Genomic DNA, 22,871 nt, shown 5'->3' on the forward strand with positions numbered 1-22,871 from the left:
CTCCCCAGACCGAGCCACCTTGCAGCCAGAGCAGCACAGGCTTCTTAGAGGCTGAAATGTGTAAGGTGCAGGTTGTTTCCTTTTGTGTACAAATAACTCTTGACTCTTTTTTTTCTCGTGGGGGACGAGATATTTTTATAACTGGTGGCTTTTAGTCTTAGAAAGTAAATAGAATTATCTGAACCTTTACAGGTGTTTTTTGGTTGCGTGTTACGCCGCCAACGCCCTGGAAGGATATTGTGATACCTGGATGAAGTAGTAAGTGGAATTTAATGCTGACTTCTGTTTTTTCTTGGCCTGGCAGAAGAGGAAGATGGTGTTTGGGAGAATGGGCTGTCCTACGAGTGCCGCACTCTGCTGTTCAAGGCCGTTCACAACCTGCTGGAGAGGTGTCTGATGAACAGGAACTTCGTGCGCATCGGCAAGTGGTTCGTGAAGCCTTATGAGAAGGATGAGAAACCCATAAACAAGAGGTAGGATGGCTTATTTTGCTTTATGAGGGTTTTATTGGCTTTATTTTGCTTTTATCAGGATGGTTTGTTTTGCTTTGTTAGGGGTGGCTCGAGCTTCGTGCTGGAAGAAAGGTTTAATCAAGAGAATTCTATGATTTGTTTGTGAGCCTGGATCTCTGCCCTTCCTCATTTTTTCTGCCTTTTTGGAGTTCTTCAGGGCTTTCTTATGACAGAGGAAGTATTGCTGAGTGTAGTAGGCAATCTCTTCTGTACTGGTGCTCATGTACAGACCATGGATAAGATTGGAAAAGAAGGTATATTGGATAAGTTGGAAAAGAAGGTAGAGCCTTCTAGAAAGGAAGAAAAAGATACCTCTGTGAAGAGATTCTTACCAGTATCTGGGACTAATTCTGCTTGTAAACACTAAACTCGTGGTAGAGAGCTCTTTACAGGTTCCACATGAGCTCTGGATAATCTGCATCTCATGGGAGATGTTGAGGGGAGAGTTTGGAATGTCAGCTCCTGGTCAGAAGGAAGGTGGTGTCTGGGAGCACTGGTGTTAAAAGGATCTCTGTGGCCTCCACACTGAGGGGAGCAGGGCAAGGAGAGAATTCCTGATCTAAACTGGAAGGACTTCTCCTCCTGGCTCTAACGTGGTTTGACACGGTCCATGTTGCCTAGCAATAAATAATGAAATGAATCAAAACTAGGTTAGCTGGAACAAGTTTAATCGCTGTTCCCAAATCAGCTTTTAAAATCCAAAGTAATTTAAAGCTTAGATGATGGGGTTTTTTGTGTGGCTTTTGTGTGTGTGTGTGTATGTGTTAAATCTTGCATGCAGGAAATTTGGAGATCAGTGGCTTTGCTGTTTGGGTGTGGAGTTGGCCATTGTTGGCATCTTCTGCAATAAATTTAAACTTGAAAGAAATTTAGGAGCTGCTTTGGAGCAAAAGAAGCAGAAGCACATGTTTGTGTGTGTTTCTATTAGTAGTTGTGAACTGCTGCTTTTAATTTATGTATAAACTGGTCCTCTAGTTCTGAGCATCTCTTTCTCCACCCTGGTCAGGGCAAATGTTTCCTCTCTGGGGTGTCCTTGACCATCCATTTTTTCTCTGTGTTGTTGCTATAAATCAATACTAAACAGTTTACTTTTAACTATTTCAGCCAGTACTGTCTTGGCACAGTCTGGGCTTTCCTCCTTTGAGGAGCTGGCTTACCAAACTGCCATTTGAAACTAGCATTAGTTGTGTTGTGGCATCTCTTACAGTAACTCTATAAAGCTGCAAAAGCTGCTGAAAGCTTTTAAAAATAAAATAGCAGCATTTGTTTAATTTGGAGACTGATTCTTTTTGAAAGAAGGTCAGAAGGTCAACCTGCTTGATGAAAATAAGGAATTGTTTGCCTACCCACACACCTTCATCATGTGTAGCCCAGAACTACTGGAAAAAGATTGGACAGGTCTGTGTAAGAGATTTTATTGGGGGGAAATTTCAGTATTTCCTACCAGGTAGCTCCAGGCCACGTGATGTTCTGAGCACTGGCCTTAGGAAATGAAGTGAGGGGAATGGTTAACAGATGGGAACACTCGTGGCATATTTGGCTTCTCCCTTCTAGGAATATCTAGAATTTGGATAAGCTGCAAAGTTGGGCTCTTCAGAGGTGTCTCCTGGGGGAGAAACCCAAATCTTGCAGTAGGTGCTTTGTGGTGCCACCTCTGTAGCTGCAAAGTCTGGCACTCCCTGAGGGAGGAGGAAATGTCAAGAGGGATGGTTGGAGTGGATTTTGGTTTCTTGTATAAATTGGAACACTGTTCTAGTCCAAAGGAACATTTCTCTCTTATCAAAAGTCAACGGTGACACTGCAGCAAACTCAACATGAAGGGACTTGAGCCGGCCTGGAAAATGCTCTGACTGTTGCAGCTGGGGTGTTCCTTACCAGCCAGCTGGTCTAGGACTAACAAAAACTAAACCTGAGTACAACTTGTACATAGTTTTCATTCCTTAGGATCCATTTAATCAGCCAGACCTATAGGAAATGTATCTTTTCTTTTTTTTTTTGTAGATGTGGCTGACTTCATTAAAAACCAAACTAAACCCCCAGCAGCCCCTCCCCAAAGCCACTCCTGTGTGCAGGAGTGGGGATGCACATATCAGTTTTGAAGCTCTAGTTCTCTTTGATCCCATATGCTATGTTTTGCTGTCTTTGGGGCTGTTCTTTGCATTAACATTCAGAACCCTGTGAAGGGATTCCCGTGCCTGTGTAATTTGAAGGCCTTCAGTGTCCTGGGGATGTGAAGGTTGCTACCAACGTGCTTTGGATCTGAGTTTATCCAACCCTGCACTTTGGGGCTTGGCCAGCCACTGGAGAGACTTGTTCCCTGTGTTTTACAGCTCCAGATTTCAGTCAGGTTGGTTGTTCTTGCTGGCAATCTTCAGTCTCAAAGACTTGGAGTGCCAAGGGAGCGCTCGGAGCTCTCGGTGGTGGAGGTGACTTCCCGGGGCTGTGGGACCTCAGCCCCGCTCTGTCCCTGCCTGTCTCTCTGAAGGATGTGCAAATAGAGCTGTTTCTTTCATTTGAAGCTGATCCCATCTGGATTTTTCCTAGTTCTGTTTGAAAGGATGTGTTTCCAGAACGGGAGGTTTTCTGTTCCCTGCTCTCCCAACAATAGCAGTCGGTCGTGCTGCGCTGTGCGTGTGTGTGGGGGCACAGCAGCTGTGGGGCTGGGATTCCTGAGAGGTGTTTGCCTGTGATAACAGACCCTCCAGCAGCTCTGCCTTCCTGGCCTCTGCTCTGTTTTTTCTCTCCTTGTATCAGGTCATATTAAAAAAAAAAAAGTCCATTTCATCAGACATCTTAATTTTCACAAGACCCCTAATGTTCATAATCTGATGCCGCTGTGGCGTGCGAATGGATGACCAGGGAAGTAAGAATTACTTTTAGGTGTTTGCTGCTTAATGATGTGACTTCTAGAACAAATAAACTTATTAAATAACATGAGGTCAGTTTAATATCTCTCAAAAATGCTGCTGGGGGAGCAGGAAGCCCTCAGCTGTTTGCCTTGCGCCGTCACGTGTCGACGCGGCTGCGAGGGAACAACCGTGACCTGCTCTTCCCTCCCTCCCTCCCTCTGCCTCCCCTGCTGCTCCCCAGTCTAAAACCAGCTCTGAGCAAAGCGAGACACTCATGGGTTTGGTGAAATTTGATCTGGTAGAACAAGTCACGATTCCCGAGCCTGAGGAAACTGTCTGAGGTTTTCAAGTATGTTGGTTCCCCTCCTGTTTATAGATCGGGCAGGGATGGAGCAGCCAACTCCCTCTGGGTGTGTGGTGGGGCTGCTGCTCCTTTTTAAATGGGTGATTTCAGCAGAACAGCAGTAAAATAAAACACTAAAGAGGAGGTTTTGCTAGTGGTCTTAGCTGTAACCAAACAGAGAGAGAATAATTGCCCCTGTATTTGTCACAACCTGTTTCGGTCACTTCAAGCAAGGGAGACACAGAAACTCAATGTGGTTTAAACAACTGCACATTAAATTAAAGTTTGACAAGCAGGAATGTCATTCCCCTTTCTCCTTTCCAGCCAGTTGTGTTGTTTCTGCCACTTTCAGGACTATGGTTGTCTATGCTTTATTCCAAAATCCACCCTCTGAATGTATGAGATTGTGACCTGCTGCATCCAGCTGGTCTGGTTGGCTGCTCCAATAACTGTCTCTGCAGGAGACTGTTCCTCTTACTCATTAGCAGTGTATACCTGGGATCAATATGATTAGGAAACTTGTCAAATTAAATACTACTTCAGATGGAGTTTCATCCTGGAGATGCAATCTGACACTCCTAATGAAGCAGAAGTACCCTGTGTTTACATGGAGGGCACCTCTTGGAGTTTTGGTCAGAATTACAACTTGCTAAACTTTAACACAATTGAAATACCAGTAAGCAAATAATTGAGTAATCCTGATTTTGTGGGTGGATCTGATAGACAACTGAAAACCTCTCATTCTAAAAGGTGCTATATTACTTGTATGGTTGCTTTTTCTTTTCTTCCTTGTTGTTGGGAAATAATGCAACCACTTGCAGTGGGTGGCAAAGCAGAACTTGTGTCTGACGAGTTCACTTAAAAAAACAAAATGCAGAAAAAACACCAGAGAAAAAAATCACACCCCCAAAACAAGTAAAAACCCCCCAAAATCCCCCCCCAAACCCACTTGGAAAAGCACAGGTGATAAGCTTATCACAGCCTACAAAATGTAACTTGCTGCACAGGTTTCCCAGGTTTGTACCCTTAGTCTGGGTACAGGATTTTATAATGCCAGCCCACCATTCTCTTCTTTTTTCTCCATGGAAATCCTATTTTAACTACCTGATGTAAACAACAACTCCATGGGAAATGACTGCTGAGAAATATTCCAGGTATCAGTTTGGTTTTATTAGAAACCTTTGTACACGTAATTATCTGGATTTCAAGGTGTGCTTATCACAGTTCTGGAGACAGGGAGTTTTTTATTCTCTACCTCATCTTACCATGAGGAAGAACTGGCCCCAGTGGGTGTGATCCCTGATTTCTGGGTGGAATGGCCATGGCTGGGGGGACTGTGGGGGGTGTTATTTTTTAGGCTGTGCCCTGGAGATGGTCCTGCTGCCCAAAATGTCTGTCTGGATAAGTGAACAGCACTGGTGGGATCAGCTGTTGGTGCTTGGTCTTTGCTGCCCTTAAACAAAGGCAGTGCTGTGCTTTTGGTCTTTCTGACCCACATTTCTCCCTCATCCCCCTTTTGGCTGCTTTTTCCCATTTCCCATGGCTCATCTTCCCACAGGAACAGAGTATTGTACTCCTTCATCCCCCAGAATGATGCTGGGAGTTATTATTAATTCCAAACAAGATTTCTGGCTGCTAAAGCTCCAAAATTCCTTCATCCTGGAGTTAACCACGAAACCAAGGTGCAGCCCCAGGTTTGGGCTTTATTTCTGTGTGCTTAGTTTGCAACAGTAATATCTGGAACCAAGTGGCTCTTCCTTGGAATATTTCCTATGGAGGCTGCTCAGTATAAATTTCCTCCCTATGTTAATCTTTAAATCAAACAATGTCAACATTTTTTTACACCAGCTCTAATGAGGCTGTTCTGGCATCGTGTCCCGGCAGGAGAGCAGGTGATGTTTTTCCTTTGACTGGAGACAGCTGGAATTGAGAGCTGCTGTAAGTAGGACAGTGCAGGATAAACAGCAGGAGCTGAGAGCATTGATCACATGATTGTCTCTTTGGAATATTGGGTTGCTACAGAGACTACAAGCAGACAAATTTAGCACTTTACATCACAAAGCAGTTTTCTCTTATTTAGCTTAAATTACACTGGTAGTTGGTTCATCAGGAAAAAATGATATGGCTCTTGGTTTTTAGCTTTCAACAATAAATCTGCTCTTTTTGTTCACTGAACAATGAAATAGCACAAAACCCATCCAGATACTTGAGATTTTGTTAAATGGCAATTTGGTAATGCATTTCCATTTTGAACTTTGAAAAAAAAAAAAGTCTGGCTTAACAAGATGTTTGTAAATGTTTCAGGATGGGAAAGAGCAATACATGGAAAGCTGTTACACTGGCTTGGAAACACAGTGATGTCTAAGGATTCCCCATTCCCCAAATCTGCTCTGGATCCTAATCCTTTAGAGCACAGGGATATTTCTCTGGGAAAGCTCAACTTCAGGTCATTGAGATTTGCAGCCTCAAATTAAAGGATGCTGCAGTATAAGGTGACAGGTTTATTAGTCTCATTTAAGTTCTGAAATAGAGGAACAGGAGCAAACTTTTTGTAGGACTGTTTATAATTGTGTCTGGAGAAATACAGACCTTTTGTGTTATACACACACACACACACACATATATATATTTGTATGTGTATATATATAAACTTGCTGCATTCTGAACAAATCAGTTTGCTGCTTCTTAGTGTCTTAGAGTTTTAGTGTGTACACAAATAAAATTTTTTGTTTCAGCTTTGTTTTTATTGGGGTGAAGCTCATTAATAATGAAGTTTAATTTTAATTTAAAAATATGGAAGTCCTGGTTGACTGTGGCTTATTCTGCAATACAGGTCACTTGCTACATTTATATTTGTTTTAGTGCACACAGTGTGCTTATGGAATAAATACATATTTTTAACTCTCTGGTCCAAATAGAATCCAAACATCCCCAGCTGGGCTGGAGAGCCTTTTGACAGGAATCATTAGTGATGTGCTTTGAACTGGAAGTTTTTTCTCCTTTGCTGTTGCTTTGTGTTCCCATCCCAAGCAGCTTTGTGCTGTATTTCCCTCCCTGGCCATGGGGAGTTCCTGGGAACGTTGGAAGGGTGTTTGCTGCTCCCTCTCTTTGTCACAGTCATATATATGAGATATATACATCTATAATATATGGAGAATGAGGACCTGGTGTATCTCATCCTCTGTTTCTCTCAGTGCTTAAAAGGCAGAATAACCCACTCAAAATAACTAAAACAAAACAAAAAAAACCCTTCTGAAGTATTTCATAGTTAAACAATTTATGTGCTTGCCTTGTGTGGTTTTTTTTTTCCTCTTTCATTTCTTAAATCAAGAAAACTCGAATATTTTCCCTGGCAATTATTGTTGGAGGTGTGTTAATATAACATTCTAATTTTGGTGTTTTACTTATATTTTGCTGATTACAGCAAATGAATTTTTAATTTCCTGCTCCTTTGTAGTCAGAATTAAGTTTGTGGGGTTGGGTAATTCAGGATTGTGGTGGGTGGGAATTGGAGATGCCCTGTTTAATCCAGGATGGGGTTTTGGAGCAGCAAAGGTGTGAAGGGGGTGGTGGAGAAGCTGCTCCTCTTTGGTGCTCTGGGGTGTTCCAGCTGCACCTGGAAGGGCTGGATTGTCCCAAAAAAGTGTTCTGAGCAAGCCCCTCACCTGTACTGATTCCTTCCAGTGCTGGATCTCCACCTGCTGAAAGGGAAAAGTTAATAAACAATCAAATAACTGAACAGGAAGGGTCTTAGGGCTCTGTGGGGTTTGTGTCACCTTAAACCTTTTCCATATTTACATTTTTATTTCAAAGAGAACATATTTACTTGTAAGACCAAGAATTTACTAGAGGAGGTTTTGCTGTAGAAGAATTTAGTGTTTTAAAAAGGAGCTTCTTTGATCCCTGGAATTCATTTAATGACAAGTTTGGTGAAGGACAACCCTTTGCAGATGTTCTCCTTGGGCACTGGGATGCAGCACTTGGGAGCCCTCAGGTCTGTGCTGAAATTCTTGTCAGCCAGTCCTCATATATTGATTTTTTTGGTGCAGATGCCCCAAGGACTCTGGGTGCTGGCCAACACCTACCAATTTCAGGCAATCATTTTATAACAGACTGAAATAATGATGCATAAGAATTAATGAATTAGAGCCTTCCAAGTGCAGCTGCTGTGTTTGTGCTCCCAACCAAAGTCTGTTCTGCCCCATTCCAAGGGAGATGGTGGGATCAGAACTGGGACAGAAGTTCTTCCTTGCACTGTCCCTTTTCCTCCCTCAGGGAATGGCACAATTGTGTCGTTTACAAGGATTTGGTCAATATTTTGGTAAGGCCAGCAGTGCTTTGGCTCAGGAGCAGCTTACAGAGACAATCCAGGGAAACAGGAGATAGGAATGACAGAAAACAAACAAACATCTTCTCTCCCACTTGAAACATCTGGATGCTTTATTTATTTTTTTTATTTTAAATTTACTATTAAATGTGCTGCAGGGTCTTTTATTTGGAACTAAAAGTGGGGTCAGTCTGTGACTTTTGAGCCAGGGGGGTTTGGGGTGTGCCCTGAGTGGGGATTAGGGGGCTCCTGGTGCAGCCAAGGTTTGGGAAGCACTTGGAAGATCTAAAGCCCAACATGGGGACTAATGTGGAGACTAAACCCAGGCCTAATGACCTTTTTATCAAGAACATTTCAGGTTTGCTAATGGAGCTGTGCAAACCTCCTGTGCACAGGAATTGGAGTGTGGTTTCCCCTCCCACCCTTCAGGTTTTCTTGCAAAGGTAGAACTGGAAATTGTATTGAAATTTTCCACAACAGCTTCTGGTTTTTTTTTTTTCCCCTCCATAAAATAATAATCCTTTGTCTCTGAACCTAAAACATCTTTGTTTTGTCTGATTAGAGGGAAGAGGGAGCAGAGGGAATCAAATGGATTTATACAAATGTATTTTAATGGAGTGTAGATGAGGACTGAATGTTGCTTCAAATAACATTATTCCCAAGGAGTGTCTCTTTGCTGTTTTATTTTTTATTTGCTTTTAAAGTTGTTTTCAGTATTGGAACTCATTCTGGTGTGTTCAGATGAAAATTCAGTTTGTTCTGATGATACTTGATAACATCTGTATCCCGAGATCAGGTGGAAATGGGATTATTGATGTTTCAGTTCTGTGATTAGGACTTCAATGAAATATTAATGGAGCAACTTCCTAGTCAGGGTCAGACAAGAAAAAGAGGTTTGTTTTTTTTTTTTGAGAATTAGGATTTTGTTTTCAGTATTTTCTGTTGAAATACATGCAACAATACATGATGGTAATTGTAAAAGCACAAAAAAGGGGAAGGTTGTCAATGCTAACTAAAACATGCAATTATTTTATTTTATTGCTGTTTCTGCACCTTAAGGATGTCACTGACTCTCTGTTCATGCACACTTACATTTCAAAGTGTTGAGGTGGAGGTATTTTTCTTTTCCATTTCAGTCCTCAGATGCTCTGCACAAATCCTCAGTGATCTGAGGCACCTAAAATAGCCTGCAAATAGAAATGGGGTGAACAGGAAACCACCAGCCTGTTCTGTTACTGTGTCCTGGGCTGAATTGCACAGATAATTTGCCTATTTACCCCAAAGTGACAAGAAGGTAGATATTTTTTTTTTCTTGATTAGAATTTTTTGGCTGTGAGGTGAATTATTGAGAAGATAAGAGAAAGACTTGGAGAAATGGTGGAGATATCGAGATATATATATGTATAAAATTATCATTATTTTTTAAATAGGTTATGATAAGGTTTGGAATGTCCCTCCTAAGCTGAGGTTGAAGCAGAATTTTGCACTAAGAGAATGTACAAGTGTATTAATTTAAAAAAAATTAGAACCATTCCTGGTGACAGAGTTTCTTGCTAAGCCCATAAAGCAGTGGCTGTGGGGACATCCAGTACCTTCCAGAGCTCTGGCCCTTTCTATCCCCCCTTTTCTCCAGCCCCTGCAAAGACCTTGGTTGTGTATTGATAATCTTTGTTATTTAAATGGATTCTTCATTTCTTGAGATTATTTCCCACGCACTGAGATTTCCTGGAGTTCTGGGACCTGACAGGGAGGATATTCAGTGGGAAGCACCAGTTTCTGAGCACAACCAGCTGCAAAGGAACTCAGTGCTGTGTTTGAGTCCATGAAGTGTTGGTTTGACCTTCCATGTCCAGCTTTAGTTTAAAGCAAATTAGTTCCCGTGTCTGCCTTAGGCTGAGTTTAGGGCCAGCACCACATTTATTGTGTTTCTCCTGTGAAACAACCTTACCCTCTTTCCATAAAGGGACTTTGCTGCACCTCTGAAAGTACCTAAAGAAACCCTCCCCGGTGCTGTGCATCCTTCTGCTGTTCACACTTCATTTTATAACCAGAATTAGTGCAAAGTTGGCAATATTTGGGTTTTCCAGGCTGGTTGTGGCACAGTGGATGGTGCCCTCCCTGCCATGGGAGCAGGGTGTTTGCAGCTCTCCTTTTCTTACTGAGTTATTTTGTTGGAAACTTCTCCCCTGCTGAGTTGGGGAAGAAAAAGGTTTTCATTTGGGGTGGGGGTTTTTTTGGTTGTATTTTTGGGGTTGGCTTTTGCATGGTGATCTTGAGTTTTCCTTGCTTCTCCTCAGGACTGGTTTTGCAGTGGGATGAATTGAAATGCTCCTGTTATCATGCTGATGGCTCTCTTTGTCTTGGTTTATCTGAATTCCATCAGATTATGCTGACCTTTATCTGGGTAACAATGGGGTGTTTACAGGAGATGTAGCTTTATTGCATTTAAAGTGTATTTAAAGAATATGTGCTTTTATTTTTAAATTTTGTCTCACTTATCCTGAGCTTCTGAATTGTTGTCTGTCACTCAGAACGAGACACCAGCCAACTCCTTCCCCTTAAACCATCCAATATGGTTTTTAAAATAAAATTCAAGTGGAAAATCAGTCTTCCACCATTTGCATAAGGATTAAAGTTTAATCAGATTTCCATACAGGAGTTTAGTGGTGTGTCCTGGCCACGTGAACCTAAAATCATCAACAAGATGCTCAGCTCCATCCCCACCTCCTTTTGGAAACTACCTTTCCTGGGAATCCTGAGCACTGCAGGGAGTTCTGGGTGACTCAATGGGGATAATTCACTCAGCTGCCTCCTGCCCTTTTTGTTCCTAAAACCCAAACCAGCCTCTCCTTGGGAGCAGCTCCCTGGGGAGGTCACTGCATGTCCTGCTCTGAGGGGCTGCAATCAGACCAGGCTGTCCTTCCTGTCCCTGCAGGGACAGTTTGGGGGTTCTCTCAGCCCTGAGCTGGTTCTCATCCTCAGTTTTCTGATCCTCAGTTTTTCATCTGCTGGTTCTGGGGGTTTCTCACTGTGCCCACTCTCCTCGCTGTGGTGACTGTGCAGCTCTTTGGGGTGAGACTCAGGGCCCTGATCCATGTCCCTTTTCATGGATTAATCTGACTGTGCCAACACCAGAAGCGTTTTTGCCCCTTACTCTTTATCATCCTCTGGGAAAGGTCTTGGGAATGACCCTACAAATGTACCCAGGAGTGCAGCTGTGGGGGTTGTGTTTTGTAGGGCTGGTCAGTGCCTGGTCCTTCCTGCCCTGGAGCTGTTTGTCTGTCCCAGGAATGCTTTGTATTCTGCTGGAGACCAAGGAACTCAAGTGTTCCACGAGGCCAGAGGGTCTTCACACCCTCCTGAGCATGGGGTGATGGGGTTGTATTTTTGGGGAGACAGTGGGGTTGCATTCTTTGTTAGGATACAGTAGTTCCTGGAGTGTCTTTTCCCTTGGACCACACAACCCCCCCCATGTATCTGCTGTTTTGACTGGCTTAATTTAGTGCTTCCCTTGACTTGATCCCTTTTTTCCCTGAGCCTGAGCAGTGTTTGCTGCTCCCCTCCTTCCACAGGAGGATTTCTTTTCTGTCCAGTAGTTTAAGAAGTGCTTTTCAGGTTCTCCTTGACTTTGGTCCTTCTCTGGCCATGATGTTGGACCTGATTTAATATCCAACATGAGCAGCATCTTCTGCTTTTCAACATCTGCTCTTCTCCTGGGGGAGTGTGTCAGCCTGGCACACATTTGGGATAACTTGTAGCCAAGATAATTGAGGAATGTTACCTGGACAGCTTCTTTAAAAAGGGGGGAAAAGGATTTTTCAGCTGGAACTTGATACGATGATGTCCTGCTTCTGTGGCATCTGCTTGGTTTTGCCTTCCTTTCTTCCTGCCCTCTAATTAAAATTGGTCAAATATATGTCACATAAACCACTGAATTGATGGGTAAAATGTTGTGCCAGTTGTCCTTGGGGGGAGTCAGCTGTGTTTTGGTAACACAACAAGAGCAGGGCTGCAAAAATTGGGAATTCCTTGGGAAGGAGAAGGTTTCATGTAGGTGCTCACCAGTACAGCACAGGGAAAACAGCATTTAATGCAGAGTTGAGTGAAGAAGAAATGTTTACTGTTGGGGTGGGTTTTGCTGTACAAGCTTTTTTTCTCTAAAACTCTGGACCATGAGAGGCACTGTCAGCAGAGCATCTGGTATTAAACATTGACACTTGCTTTAATGACTTTAATTAACAATGTCTGGAGCTTTGTTGTTTTCTTTTTTTTTAATTTTATTGATTGTATCTTCCCTTTCGTGTGCAGGTATGGGATTTCATTTTTAGTGACTTGGTTGGCTACAGGAACCTGAGGATAAGATTCAATTTAAATAACAAAACAAACCCACTTGTTGCCATTCTTTTTGGCTTTTAAATAAGTCTGATATTAAATCCTGCTTTTAGTCCGTCTGTGACAGGAGGACCTGGATACGACCTCATTACGAATAATCGATGATCAGAAATAGTTGTGGAGATTTTAAATAAACGTAAAGAAAAAGACAGCAACTTATTTGAAGTTTTATATTTAATACTTATACCTTCTTTTGTCTCCCAGTGAGCACCTGTCCTGCTCCTTCACCTTCTTCCTGCACGGGGACAGCAATGTGTGCACGAGTGTGGAGATCAGCCAGCACCAGCCCGTGTACCTGCTCAGTGAGGAGCACCTCACGCTGGCCCAGCAGTCCAACAGCCCCTTCCAAGGTGGGTTTTGCAGCCAGGGCTCAGTGTTCCACATTAATTGCTCCTTGGAGTGGCTCAGAGTGAGGATCTGTGGCAGAGACTGGCAGTGGGAGCAAAGCTTTACCTGTGGGGGATGTGTCCTGGCTCTTCCTGCACGTGGGTCATTTGCATGTTCATCTCTTGGCATATAATCAAAGAATTTGTCTTCACCACACAATAAACTCGATTTCCAAGGGCTGTCCTATTGGTGACTTAAATATTGTGCTTTTTCAGCATGCTTTGTAACCCCCACATCCCTCCATCAACCCCTCTTGTGGAAAATGCCTTTCTAACTCAACACACTTCACCTGTTCACTCCCCTTCCCCTTTTTCCCACCTGGCTCTTCCTTGCCTCTAAATCCCTGTGCTTCCACCAGCAGATGCAGGTTGTGCTCTGCAGGACAGAGGAGTTCTGAGCCTGAGTCTGGCCAGAGGGATGTTTGATCCTTGCCCGTGTCAGCCCCTGGTGCTGCTGTGGAAATCAGTCCCCTGCAGGAGCACACACCACCCTCAGCTATTAATGCTCAGTGGCCAAACTTGCCTTTTTTCTTTTTTTTTAATGCAACCTAACTCTGTTTCCCTAATATGGACAAGACTAAACATGACCCAGATGATTCCCTGAGCACACTCTGTTGTTGTAACAAGCTGAATGAAAGGATGAGGAAACACCTTAACTGTGCCAGAATTTGGAAGTGTTTCTTTATCCCACCAGTGTCTGAGACTCCTCACAAGCCAAGAGGAAAACCTGCCTGTTGCTTGTTTGAATAGACTGATTTGTAATTCTTATTGTGTTACCTCAATTCTCACAGTGCATATAAATTTAACCATGTGTATCTATTGCTAAAAGTAAAACATGATTAGGCTGCATTTTGACAGTTGTTTATGTGGTGTGGCTGGAATAACAGTGCTGCTGTTTCAGAGGGGCAGAGTGAATTTTGGGCAGATAAAATCTCTGGTGTGTTTGGGTTTATAATCTCCAGTGTGTTTTGATTTACCTTCTAGTAATCCTGAGCCCCTTTGGGTTGAATGGCACACTCACAGGGCAGTCCTTCAAGCTTTCTGATTCATCCACAAAAAAGCTTATTGGGGAATGGAAACAATTCTATCCTGTCACATCCAACTTGAAGGAGGGATCTGAGGAAAAGCAGGAAGAAATGGACTGGGAGGATGATTCTTTAGCTGCTGTTGAAGTCCTTGTTGGTGAGTACTCAGATTACCTTTTAATTACTGAAATAAACTGGCTGATTAGGTCTGCAACGTTCTGAATGCAAAAGTGGCCCCATTTTATTCTTTTTGCAACCCTTTGCAGTGGCTGTTGGGGTTTGTTTTTCTGTTTGATGCCCAGGACTCTCTAAGATGAGTTATTATTATTTGAAGTGGATTTTGCAGCCCCGTTAGCAGCAGGTCTTTTTCTTATGTGCCCTGAGAGACAAGATGTTTTTTTAAATGAATAATTAAGAGAACAAAAAACGCCTGGACTCTCCCTGTTGACATCTGAGCTGCATCAAAGGCAAGTTGTCCTGTTCCAAAGCCGGTGCAAATTCAAACAGAACAGATGTGCCTCTCAGGAATGGCTTCAAACCCACAGTCCTGGAGAACTTGATGTACTCAGGCACTGCCTTTATGTGCTGCTGTTCCTAAAATCCCAGCCCTGCACGCAGCAGTTTTGTTCTCTGCCAAGGGCTGTTGACCTTTGATTTGCCAACTGATGCAATCCTTTCTCTGAAGGTGCTGCAGTGGTGGCTGGAGACCCTTGTGCTGATGGGAATGTTGTCAGTGTTAAGTGATACTAAAAATTGTGTTTTCAGCCTTTATAAAACAAAATGGTAGCAGCATGTCCCTGCCAGGGCTGTCTCTGCCCGTGTGCACAAAGCCCTTTTTATTCATTCACCCAAATCTTCTGCATAAAACAAATCATAAAGTAATGATGAGGGTGCTAACAGAAGTTTTGCCCAAGCAGAAATGCTTCAGTAGGTAGAGAAGGGTACCTAAACTTAGGAGTGGCTGCTAAAATGATGCATTTGATGATTTGAAGTGTGAGCTTTTGGTAAATAACCGTCCCGTGTGCCGTTTGCAGCTGGGGTGAGGATGGTGTACCCGGCGTGCTTCGTGCTGGTCCCTCAGACAGACATCCCTGCCCCCAGCACTGTGGGGGCACCCCACTGCTCAACCACTTGCTTGGGTGTCCACCAAGTGCCTGCTGCCACCAGAGACCCTGCCATGTCCTCGGTGACTCTGACCCCGCCGACGTCCCCGGAGGAGGTTCAGACAGGTACAGAGTGACCTCCTGCCCCAGGGCTCCTCCTTCCAGCCCAGCACTGTCCGGGCAGGATCCAGCTGTTCTCACTGCAACTTCTTCTAAAAACCCACATTTCTTTAGTCCAAAGTTTCTTGTAGTAAGCCCAGTTTGTATTGTCCAGCTGTGGGCAAAATGAACTCAAACTCCTGTAAGGTGCTGACACCAGGATGCTGCTGTGCCTGGTGTGGTTACCCAGTCCTTCACATTGCTGGGGGGAAGTTTGGGGATTTTTCCCCTCCCTGTTTATGTTCATGTCTGTGTTCTGCCATAGCTTTAGAAACCTTGTGCACTCAATCTTTGGGGAGCAAGGTGGTATTTTCAGCTTTTTTCACAGCCCAAGGAAGATTCCTTGTAGTTGAGTTTCCAGGAAGGCTGTGTGCCCTCTGTCCTGGGTGTGAGTGGTGCTTATGGGAAACTGCTTTAACTCAGGGATAGTTTCAGGTGACTTATATAAATATATTTTATTGTGCAGAAGAGGTTTTATTTCTTTTTTCCCCCAAGCTCTTCTGTTACCTAAGTTTGACCCTTTTTTAAATAATAGCGTTGGCTTTGCTCAAGTTATTTCCTTTTTCAGGTCAATAGTTCATTCAAAAATAAAGAACAGCCAGCACACTTATAAACATACATGGTGCCTTTTTTCTTAGTTATAATAATCTGCTACTACTCCTAAATTTTCTACGTGGTTTTATTTCCTAACACTGAGACAAGAAGATACTTTTCTCCCTGTGTTGATTGAACTGGAGCAACAGTGGCTGTGAGTGCTTTGCCCCATTGCCTAAAGCTGTTCCTCTGCTGCTGTTTTCAGTTGATCCTCAATCTGCCCAGAAATGGGTGAAGTTCTCCTCGGTTTCAGACGGATTTATCTCTGACAGTACCAGCCACCATGGGGGGAAAATCCCCAGGAAGTTGGCCAACCAAGTGGTGGACAGAGTTTGGCAGGAGTGCAACATGAACAGAGCACAGAACAAGTATGTACTCACCCCAGGAAACTAAAAATACCCCGAGTGTCCCGTGTGTTCCTTGCAGGAAGTAGCTCTGTTAAAGATGCTCCAGAAGGTGCTTTACTCTTATAATAAACCATTTTAAAGGAGTTAATTTTTCCCTGACTGTTTAGGAATGATTTATTTAGTTCTCAGTTCAAGATGTCACTAAAAGGCCATTTATCATTTCTTTGCTGAGTCCTGTGTCACAAAAGTGCTCTTGAGCTTTGCCAGAAGATAAGAAAAGAACATATGTTGATCCCAAATAACTCTCCTGGTATTGAATCCTAGGAGGAAGTATTCTGCTACATCAAATGGCTTGTGTGAGGAGGAGACAGCTGACAAGGTGGCATCCTGGGATTTTGTTGAAGCCACGCAGAGGACAAATTGCAATTGTTCAAGGTACAGGACTTGGCAGAGCTGCAGCCCAGAGATGTTCCAGGAGATTGAAGTGCTCAGGAGAGGGCTCCTGATCACTCCTCCAGGAGTAATTAAGCAGTAGCTGCTTGTAGGAAAGCTGTAACAAAATTTGTATCTCCTCTCCTAAATGTCATTGTAGGTCTTGAAGCTCTGCCCAGTGAGTTAATGCAGGGCTTTGATTGGAGTGAAGCTGCCAGTGCAGGGACAATTCCTGAGTCCTGGGCTGGAGTTCCTTATGGACATGGGCAGTAACTACCTCATGGGCAGCTTTCTCAGGCTGCAATGGAAAGGGAATGCCTATTTATTTAGGATTTAAGCACCTTTTCTAGAGGGCTGTGGCATTAATTAGCCTTGAAGGGAGAAAGCTGGTAATCAAGATCAGGCTGGTTGGGTCTGGTTGAATATGAGTCAGAACCCCAGACCTGCCTGGCTGTTCCATGGGGGGCTGGATGGGGAACTGCTTGTCTGGGAGCAGATGCCACTAAAGGGGGCAAAAAAGGGGATCAAAACCCAGGGGGAAACCCTGAATTTAACTTTCAGATTTTGTTCTGGCTTTCTTTTGGAGCCTGCTGATGCAGTGCCACAGACTGTTAATGGGGATGCTTAAATAAATGGGAACATTCATTTGGGTGAATTCTCCATTTCTGTACTTAGGGCACGTACTGATCTTTAGGTGACTGAAGTGCTGCAAAAGGTTTAAATGCTTTCTCTGATTTAAATGTTCCACTGATTGCCTTGCAATGGATATTGGTATCCTAAAAGAAAAAAAAAATCATGTCTGGAGGATGTGGCATTTTGCAAGAAATGCATTTTTTTCCTCTTCTGTTGAATGGTTGGTTTAAGTTCTGTGGAAGTACTTGTGTCCTGAGAAGAGCTGGGATGTGGGGGAGGATTAAATACTCTGATAAAGGAGAATTTAGCTACAATAGCACTAGTTAAGAGAAAAAAAATCAATTAACTAGTTGAAGTGTGTAAGAAATATGCAATTGCCTGAAAGAAACTGCAGAGACTTAAACCCCCTTATTGTTCCCTGTGTTTTGAATCCTAAGTGGTGAAAAACATGTGGATGTGTACGAGAGTTTAAAGTAAAAATAGATTTTGATACCTCTTACCTTTTTATCCCTGCCTAATCCTGTTTTTTCAATACAAGTGCTGCTTAACTTTGCTAATGGAAGAGTGGCAAAGAATATCCTGGATGTGCAGTTCAAGAGCCCAGGCACAAACATTTCATTCTGACTTCCTTTATTTCATGTGCCTCGTTCTGTCAGATGGTCCAGAAGGTTGGCACCTTGAACTTGCAGATGAAATGTTGTAGTGTAGAAACTCAACTGGATTAATGCAGTTGAGACACTGAGTTTTTCATTTTCCCACACTCGCTAAATTTGTCGACAAACGGCTACAAAAGCTTCAAAACAGCTTTTGTAGGACTGAGCTTCGTGGTTCTTGATGTTAATTCCCTACTCCTTAACCCACTGAGGCTTGGGCAGCACTACTGGTGCTGGAATTCAAGAAGCCATTCACTAATTCCTGTGTTGTTCCACTGATTCATCAGCGCTGGCAGGAGTTAAAAGCGACGACGTGCTCATGTGACAATCTATTTCTGTTAAAGCAGTTAGAAAATGCTGTCTTCATTTTGAGGATTCTGTGTGTGTTTGGCTCACAGGACAGATTTTGTAGTTTTTTTAAATGGTGTTCTGAACCCTTGAGATGCTGCTCAAGTCACTCGGGTGATGGTCGGGAAGAGGCAGGGTCGCTTCAGTCCCAGGCTTGTTCCGTGGCTCAGAAGCAGCTTCTTGTCTGGTGAAAATGAGCACAGGAGACATATTTGAAAGATTAACGTGAAGCCTTTTCCCCCCCGTGTTAATTCTGCAGGCACAAAAATCTCAAAGCGAGGAGTTCGGGTCAGCAGGGCCAGGCCCCCCCCGCGGGCCCGCAGCCGCCGGCGGCCCCGAAGCACAAGGCCAACGAGAAGCAGGACAAAGGGGACAAGCCCCAGAAACGCCCCCTGACTCCCTTCCACCACCGCGTGTCCCTCGGCGATGACGTGGCCATGGAGGCAGACTCGGCCAGCCAGAGGCTGGTGATGGCTGCCCCGGACAGCCAAGTGAGGTTCTCCACCATCAGGAGCACCGATGTAGCAAAGACCCCTCAGCTGCACAACCCCGACCTGGCCAGCTCCCCACAGCCCCCCCCGCTCAGCCCCCACCCCTGCGACGGCGTCGACGAGGGGGTGCCCAAAGCCCCCTCCACCCCCCAGAGCCAACACTTCTACCAGATGCCAACCCCGGACCCCCTGGTGCCCAGCAAGGCCATGGAGGACAGACTGGATGGCTTGTCCCAGCCCTTCCCGGCTCCCTTCCCCGAGGTCATCGAGCCCACCGTGTACGTCGGTACCGCCGTCAACCTGGAGGAGGACGAAGCCGATGCCACTTGGAAGTATTATAAAGTTCCAAAGAAAAAGGACGTGGAGTTCTTGCCGCCCCAGCTTCCAAATGATAAGTTGAGAGATGATCCAGTAATACCTGCTGGACAGGAAAATGTAACATCAGTTACAGAGTAAGTAGTGCTTGATCCTGGAGTACCAACCCGGGAAGGGAGGCAGGGGAAAGGCCAAAGGCAGGAGTTTCTCAGTGTTTAATGTGGGAGCATAACTCTGAATACAGGATAATCCTTGCGAGATGTGAGCACAAAGCACAGACCTGGAGCAAGATTCCAGCTTTTTCTCATTTCAATTCTGATTTAGCAGATCCCAGTGACATTTATTTTTATACTGTAAAATTAATCCATAGCCCAATTATGCCTATTTGGGACTCAAAAAGAAGCAGCTTTCTCATTTTAGGATTTGCTTTCTTCATTATTTGGAGAAAACTTGGCTGGTCTCAGCTGCAGATATCCTGGGGAAGTTTCTTCTCCCTCAGTTCTGCTCTTGATTTCACTCAATGTTTAAATGATGTTTAAATGGTCTTTGAAGGAACACTGAGGAAGTTCCTCTGGTTTCCTGGCAGAATTTAACTTTAATATAGGCAGCAGTTCTTTTCTAATATCAGAAATTTCTGCTTGAAATAAGCGACACAAACTGATGTTCTTGCACATGGTACATTCTCTGTGTTGTGCAAAAGGCTTCAGGATTTGAGGTTATTCAAAGAAAACAAGTGTCTGTGTGTCTGTTGTGAACTGCTCTTGGGCCTCAGATGGTGTAGGAAACCCTTGTTCATTAGGACATGAGAACATTTCTTTATTTAGTTTGTCCTAACATGAGCTAATGTTGTCATGACATAAAGTATGTGTAGTCCATAACTATTTAAAAATAGGTTTTTGTTGAATAAATAGAATTTATTCCTGAAAATTAGTGTTATCGAGCACCAGCTTGTAAAAGGTTCTGCTCTGCTGCTGTTTGAATCAGGATAAAGGAACTGGTCACCCTTTTTTGATGCTAAGATTTAATAAATTATGGAGTTTGGGGGCAATGGAGGAAAAGAGTAACACTGATGGTTTTAGTGTTGTAACTTATATTTGAGCTGTTTTACTGCAGAATGAATGAACTTGGGTTTTCTTTAACTGGAAAAACAAGAAAAGCTCCCCAAAACCTCAAACCACCACCACCAAAACCCCCAGACCATGAGACCCAAAAGCCTGGGGCAGAACCTTTGGGGCTGTGTCTCCTTTGCTGTTGTCCTGAGGAAGAGATTCCCTGTGTCCCACCTTCCCCTTCCTGGAAGAGGGGGACAGTGGGAAGCACCAGGTGCTGACAGGGCTGTTAAGAGGAGTCTGAGCTTCCCAGGGCTGGGACTTGGATGCAGAGGTGACAAATTTGGGCTTAGGAATTGAGGAATTCCGTGACTGAGGAAGTCAAAGTGCACCCAGAGCTGCCTCTGTCCACTCCCTTGCTGCTGCTGCTGCTGATTATTTTTGCTCCACATTTTTTATCCCTGTTCAGGTGACAGGAGACTCTTCCTGTGATCAGCATCAGTTATTGAGGGGTTTTATTTTGGGATTTAGTGTGTTTAGTTTGTGGTAGAAGAGTGGAAGCAGCTCCTCAGCAGGCAGAAACTCGGGGCTGATTTTCTGTCCCACTGGTGGCAGCAGGAGGAGTGGCTGTGGAGGGGAGCTGGGAGAGGCAGTAAAGGTGTTGTATTTATTGCAGCTCTGTGCTCACACTTGGTAACCATCTCTTGTGTTCCCTCTTTCAAGTTTAGATTGGCTGGTGCCTGTCTCAGCTCTTTCAAGATGTGCTTTATAGGATTTTTAGTGCCTTTTTTTTTTTTTTTTCCTGGAATTCACATCAGCCAACCAGATATTTCCTTTTTTTTTTTGCTGTTCAGGACATGTCTTTCCTTGTGTGACTCCCAGTTTGATTTAAGAACTTATCAGAGTTTTTTCCCCCAGAATAACTGGCTGTTCCCTTCCTCTGTGGTGATAAAAAATCCTGGAAAGCACTACTTGCCTTCATGATGTACTTTTCCAGGTGTTTAATTCCTTATTGCTGGAAAGTAGTTTCCATCTTGATTTTGCCCCTTTTTTTTTTCTTTTCTGATGGCAATTTTTGCAGGATTTAGGAGAAAAGAAAGGTTTTATTGAGCATGGATGAGCAGCATGGGTGGATTTACCACTGCTGCTGGCTCTGAAGAATTTTTTTTTCTGGAAAACCAATTTCTAGGAAGGGTCTGTGACAAAGTAAAAGTGTTTCCATGTTCTTTCTCACACCCTGTAGTTGACAGGAATGTGCAGGAAATAATCATGCTCCTAATCACAACAGCTTTCTACTTGCCAATATTTCTTCTTCCTGGTGCAAAGTTATATTTGTAAAACTAATACTCCTGAGAGAAAAAAATGAATTTCTGTGTATTTACCAACTGGAGTTTTGGCTCAGAATGTTAAGAAAAGAAAAATGCTGATGAAGGCAAATGTGGGTTTTTAATTCTCATTAGTAAATGAGGTAGTGGAGTGCTGGAAGCTTCGTTTGGATCGATCTGAGTGATATAAATGTCACTAAACACAGGGACACTTGTGTGCTTTAGTTGTGGTTGGTGTTGCTCAGGCTCTTTTTGGGAATGGCACTGAGTAATTCTGTAACCTGCTGAGTTTCTCTGGGTGGATGTGGATAGTTTAATACACTTGTACTTTATAATAAATGACAGCTCTGACCCAGGATAAATTGCTGATCTTTATGTGAATTGACAGTGCAGGAGGAGAGCTGGGCAGGATGAATCACAGGGCTGTGTCTGACGTGTGCAAGGAGCTGATATTAAAGCACTCATGACTTCATCTTTAGCCCAAAAAGTTCTCTGAGGCTGGGGTGGGAAGGAAGGAAGTGGGAAGGGATGATGAAGTTGCTGTGTGATAGCAGAAATAATTCCATGTAATAAATGAGAAATAATTCCTTTGTGATTTTTCCTTTCCTTCTGCTCAGATTAATGGTGCAATGTAGGAAACCTTTGAAGGTTTCAGATGAACTGGTGCAACAGTATCAGAGTAAAAACCAATTCCTGGCAGCTGTAGCAACAGAGGCTGACCAGGAGCCTGAGATTGATCCTTATGCCTTTGTGGATGGTGATGTGGAATTCCTGTTTCCTGACAGTAAAAAGGAGAGGCAGAACATTGAGAGGGAGGCTGGGAAGAAACATAAGGTGAGTAAAAGAGTGAGGATCCAACCAGTGATGAGATTAACCCAAATTGCCTTAGGCAGCAAGGATTTAAATCCTTCCCTGTTTTCTGAGGGGTAAATTTAAAAATATGATATCCCAGCAGAAATGATCAATGAAATCAAGCAGCATGTGTGCAACTGGCCCTGCAGTTTTGGTGACATGCTGGTGGTGCCACTGCAGCAGGGTTTGGGGGTGGCACTGGGAGAGCATTGCTGCAGCACAACAAGCATCACTCTGGCTCAGTGGCTTTCCTGTGGAAATAGGTGCTGGCAGGTGCTTGGGGAGAGGGGAAGAACAAGGCAAGTGCTTTGCTCAGGAGTGGAAAGGTTTGGGGGTAGGTGAGGTGAGCCCTGACTCGTTGCCTGGGCAGTGAATTGCAATTTTTATTTGGTTTTTTGCACTTTAGCACAGCTGCAGCAGACTTGTACTGAGAGCAAAAGTGCACCCTACATAAAAGGGGAAAATGCAACTGCTTGGGAGCTTGGACATGAAATCATTTGCTCATTAGGCCTAGTTGTGTGGGGATGCCCTGCTGGCACCAGGGGTTTCACTCAGTAACTGGTGTAGTTAATGTGCAGCATTTGATATCAAGTGTTTTTCACAGGTGTTGTGGTGAGAATCCACAACTTGCTTTTTAAATTCACCCCAACACGAACCCTTTGCTGTCTGTACCCCAACCTTTGTTCTCCCTGAGCCAGTCCCCCTGCCAGACCCCCAGAGTGCCCCCTGAGCTCTC

The 22,871-nt window shown here is 43.9% G+C and overlaps 1 protein-coding gene across 2 annotated transcripts in view; it reads left to right on the forward strand.

The window, feature by feature from the left end:
- The window catches only part of MED13 (mediator complex subunit 13), a 53,430-nt gene that overhangs the window by 11,610 nt on the left and 18,949 nt on the right, over positions 1-22,871 (forward strand). For both annotated transcript variants that reach the window (XR_010435645.1, XM_064678018.1), the window contains exons 3-10: positions 305-473; positions 12,628-12,773; positions 13,794-13,991; positions 14,869-15,063; positions 15,896-16,058; positions 16,362-16,472; positions 18,363-19,046; positions 21,901-22,117. Coding sequence is in view for 1 of the 2 variants with exons in the window: in XM_064678018.1 (XP_064534088.1) it covers positions 305-473; positions 12,628-12,773; positions 13,794-13,991; positions 14,869-15,063; positions 15,896-16,058; positions 16,362-16,472; positions 18,363-19,046; positions 21,901-22,117 (1,883 nt within the window). In the remaining variant the exon portion in view is untranslated. The remainder of the gene's footprint in view (positions 1-304; positions 474-12,627; positions 12,774-13,793; positions 13,992-14,868; positions 15,064-15,895; positions 16,059-16,361; positions 16,473-18,362; positions 19,047-21,900; positions 22,118-22,871) is intronic.

This window comes from Pseudopipra pipra, chromosome 21 (genome assembly GCF_036250125.1).
Source record: "Pseudopipra pipra isolate bDixPip1 chromosome 21, bDixPip1.hap1, whole genome shotgun sequence".
Classification (NCBI taxonomy): Eukaryota; Metazoa; Chordata; class Aves; order Passeriformes; family Pipridae; genus Pseudopipra; species Pseudopipra pipra.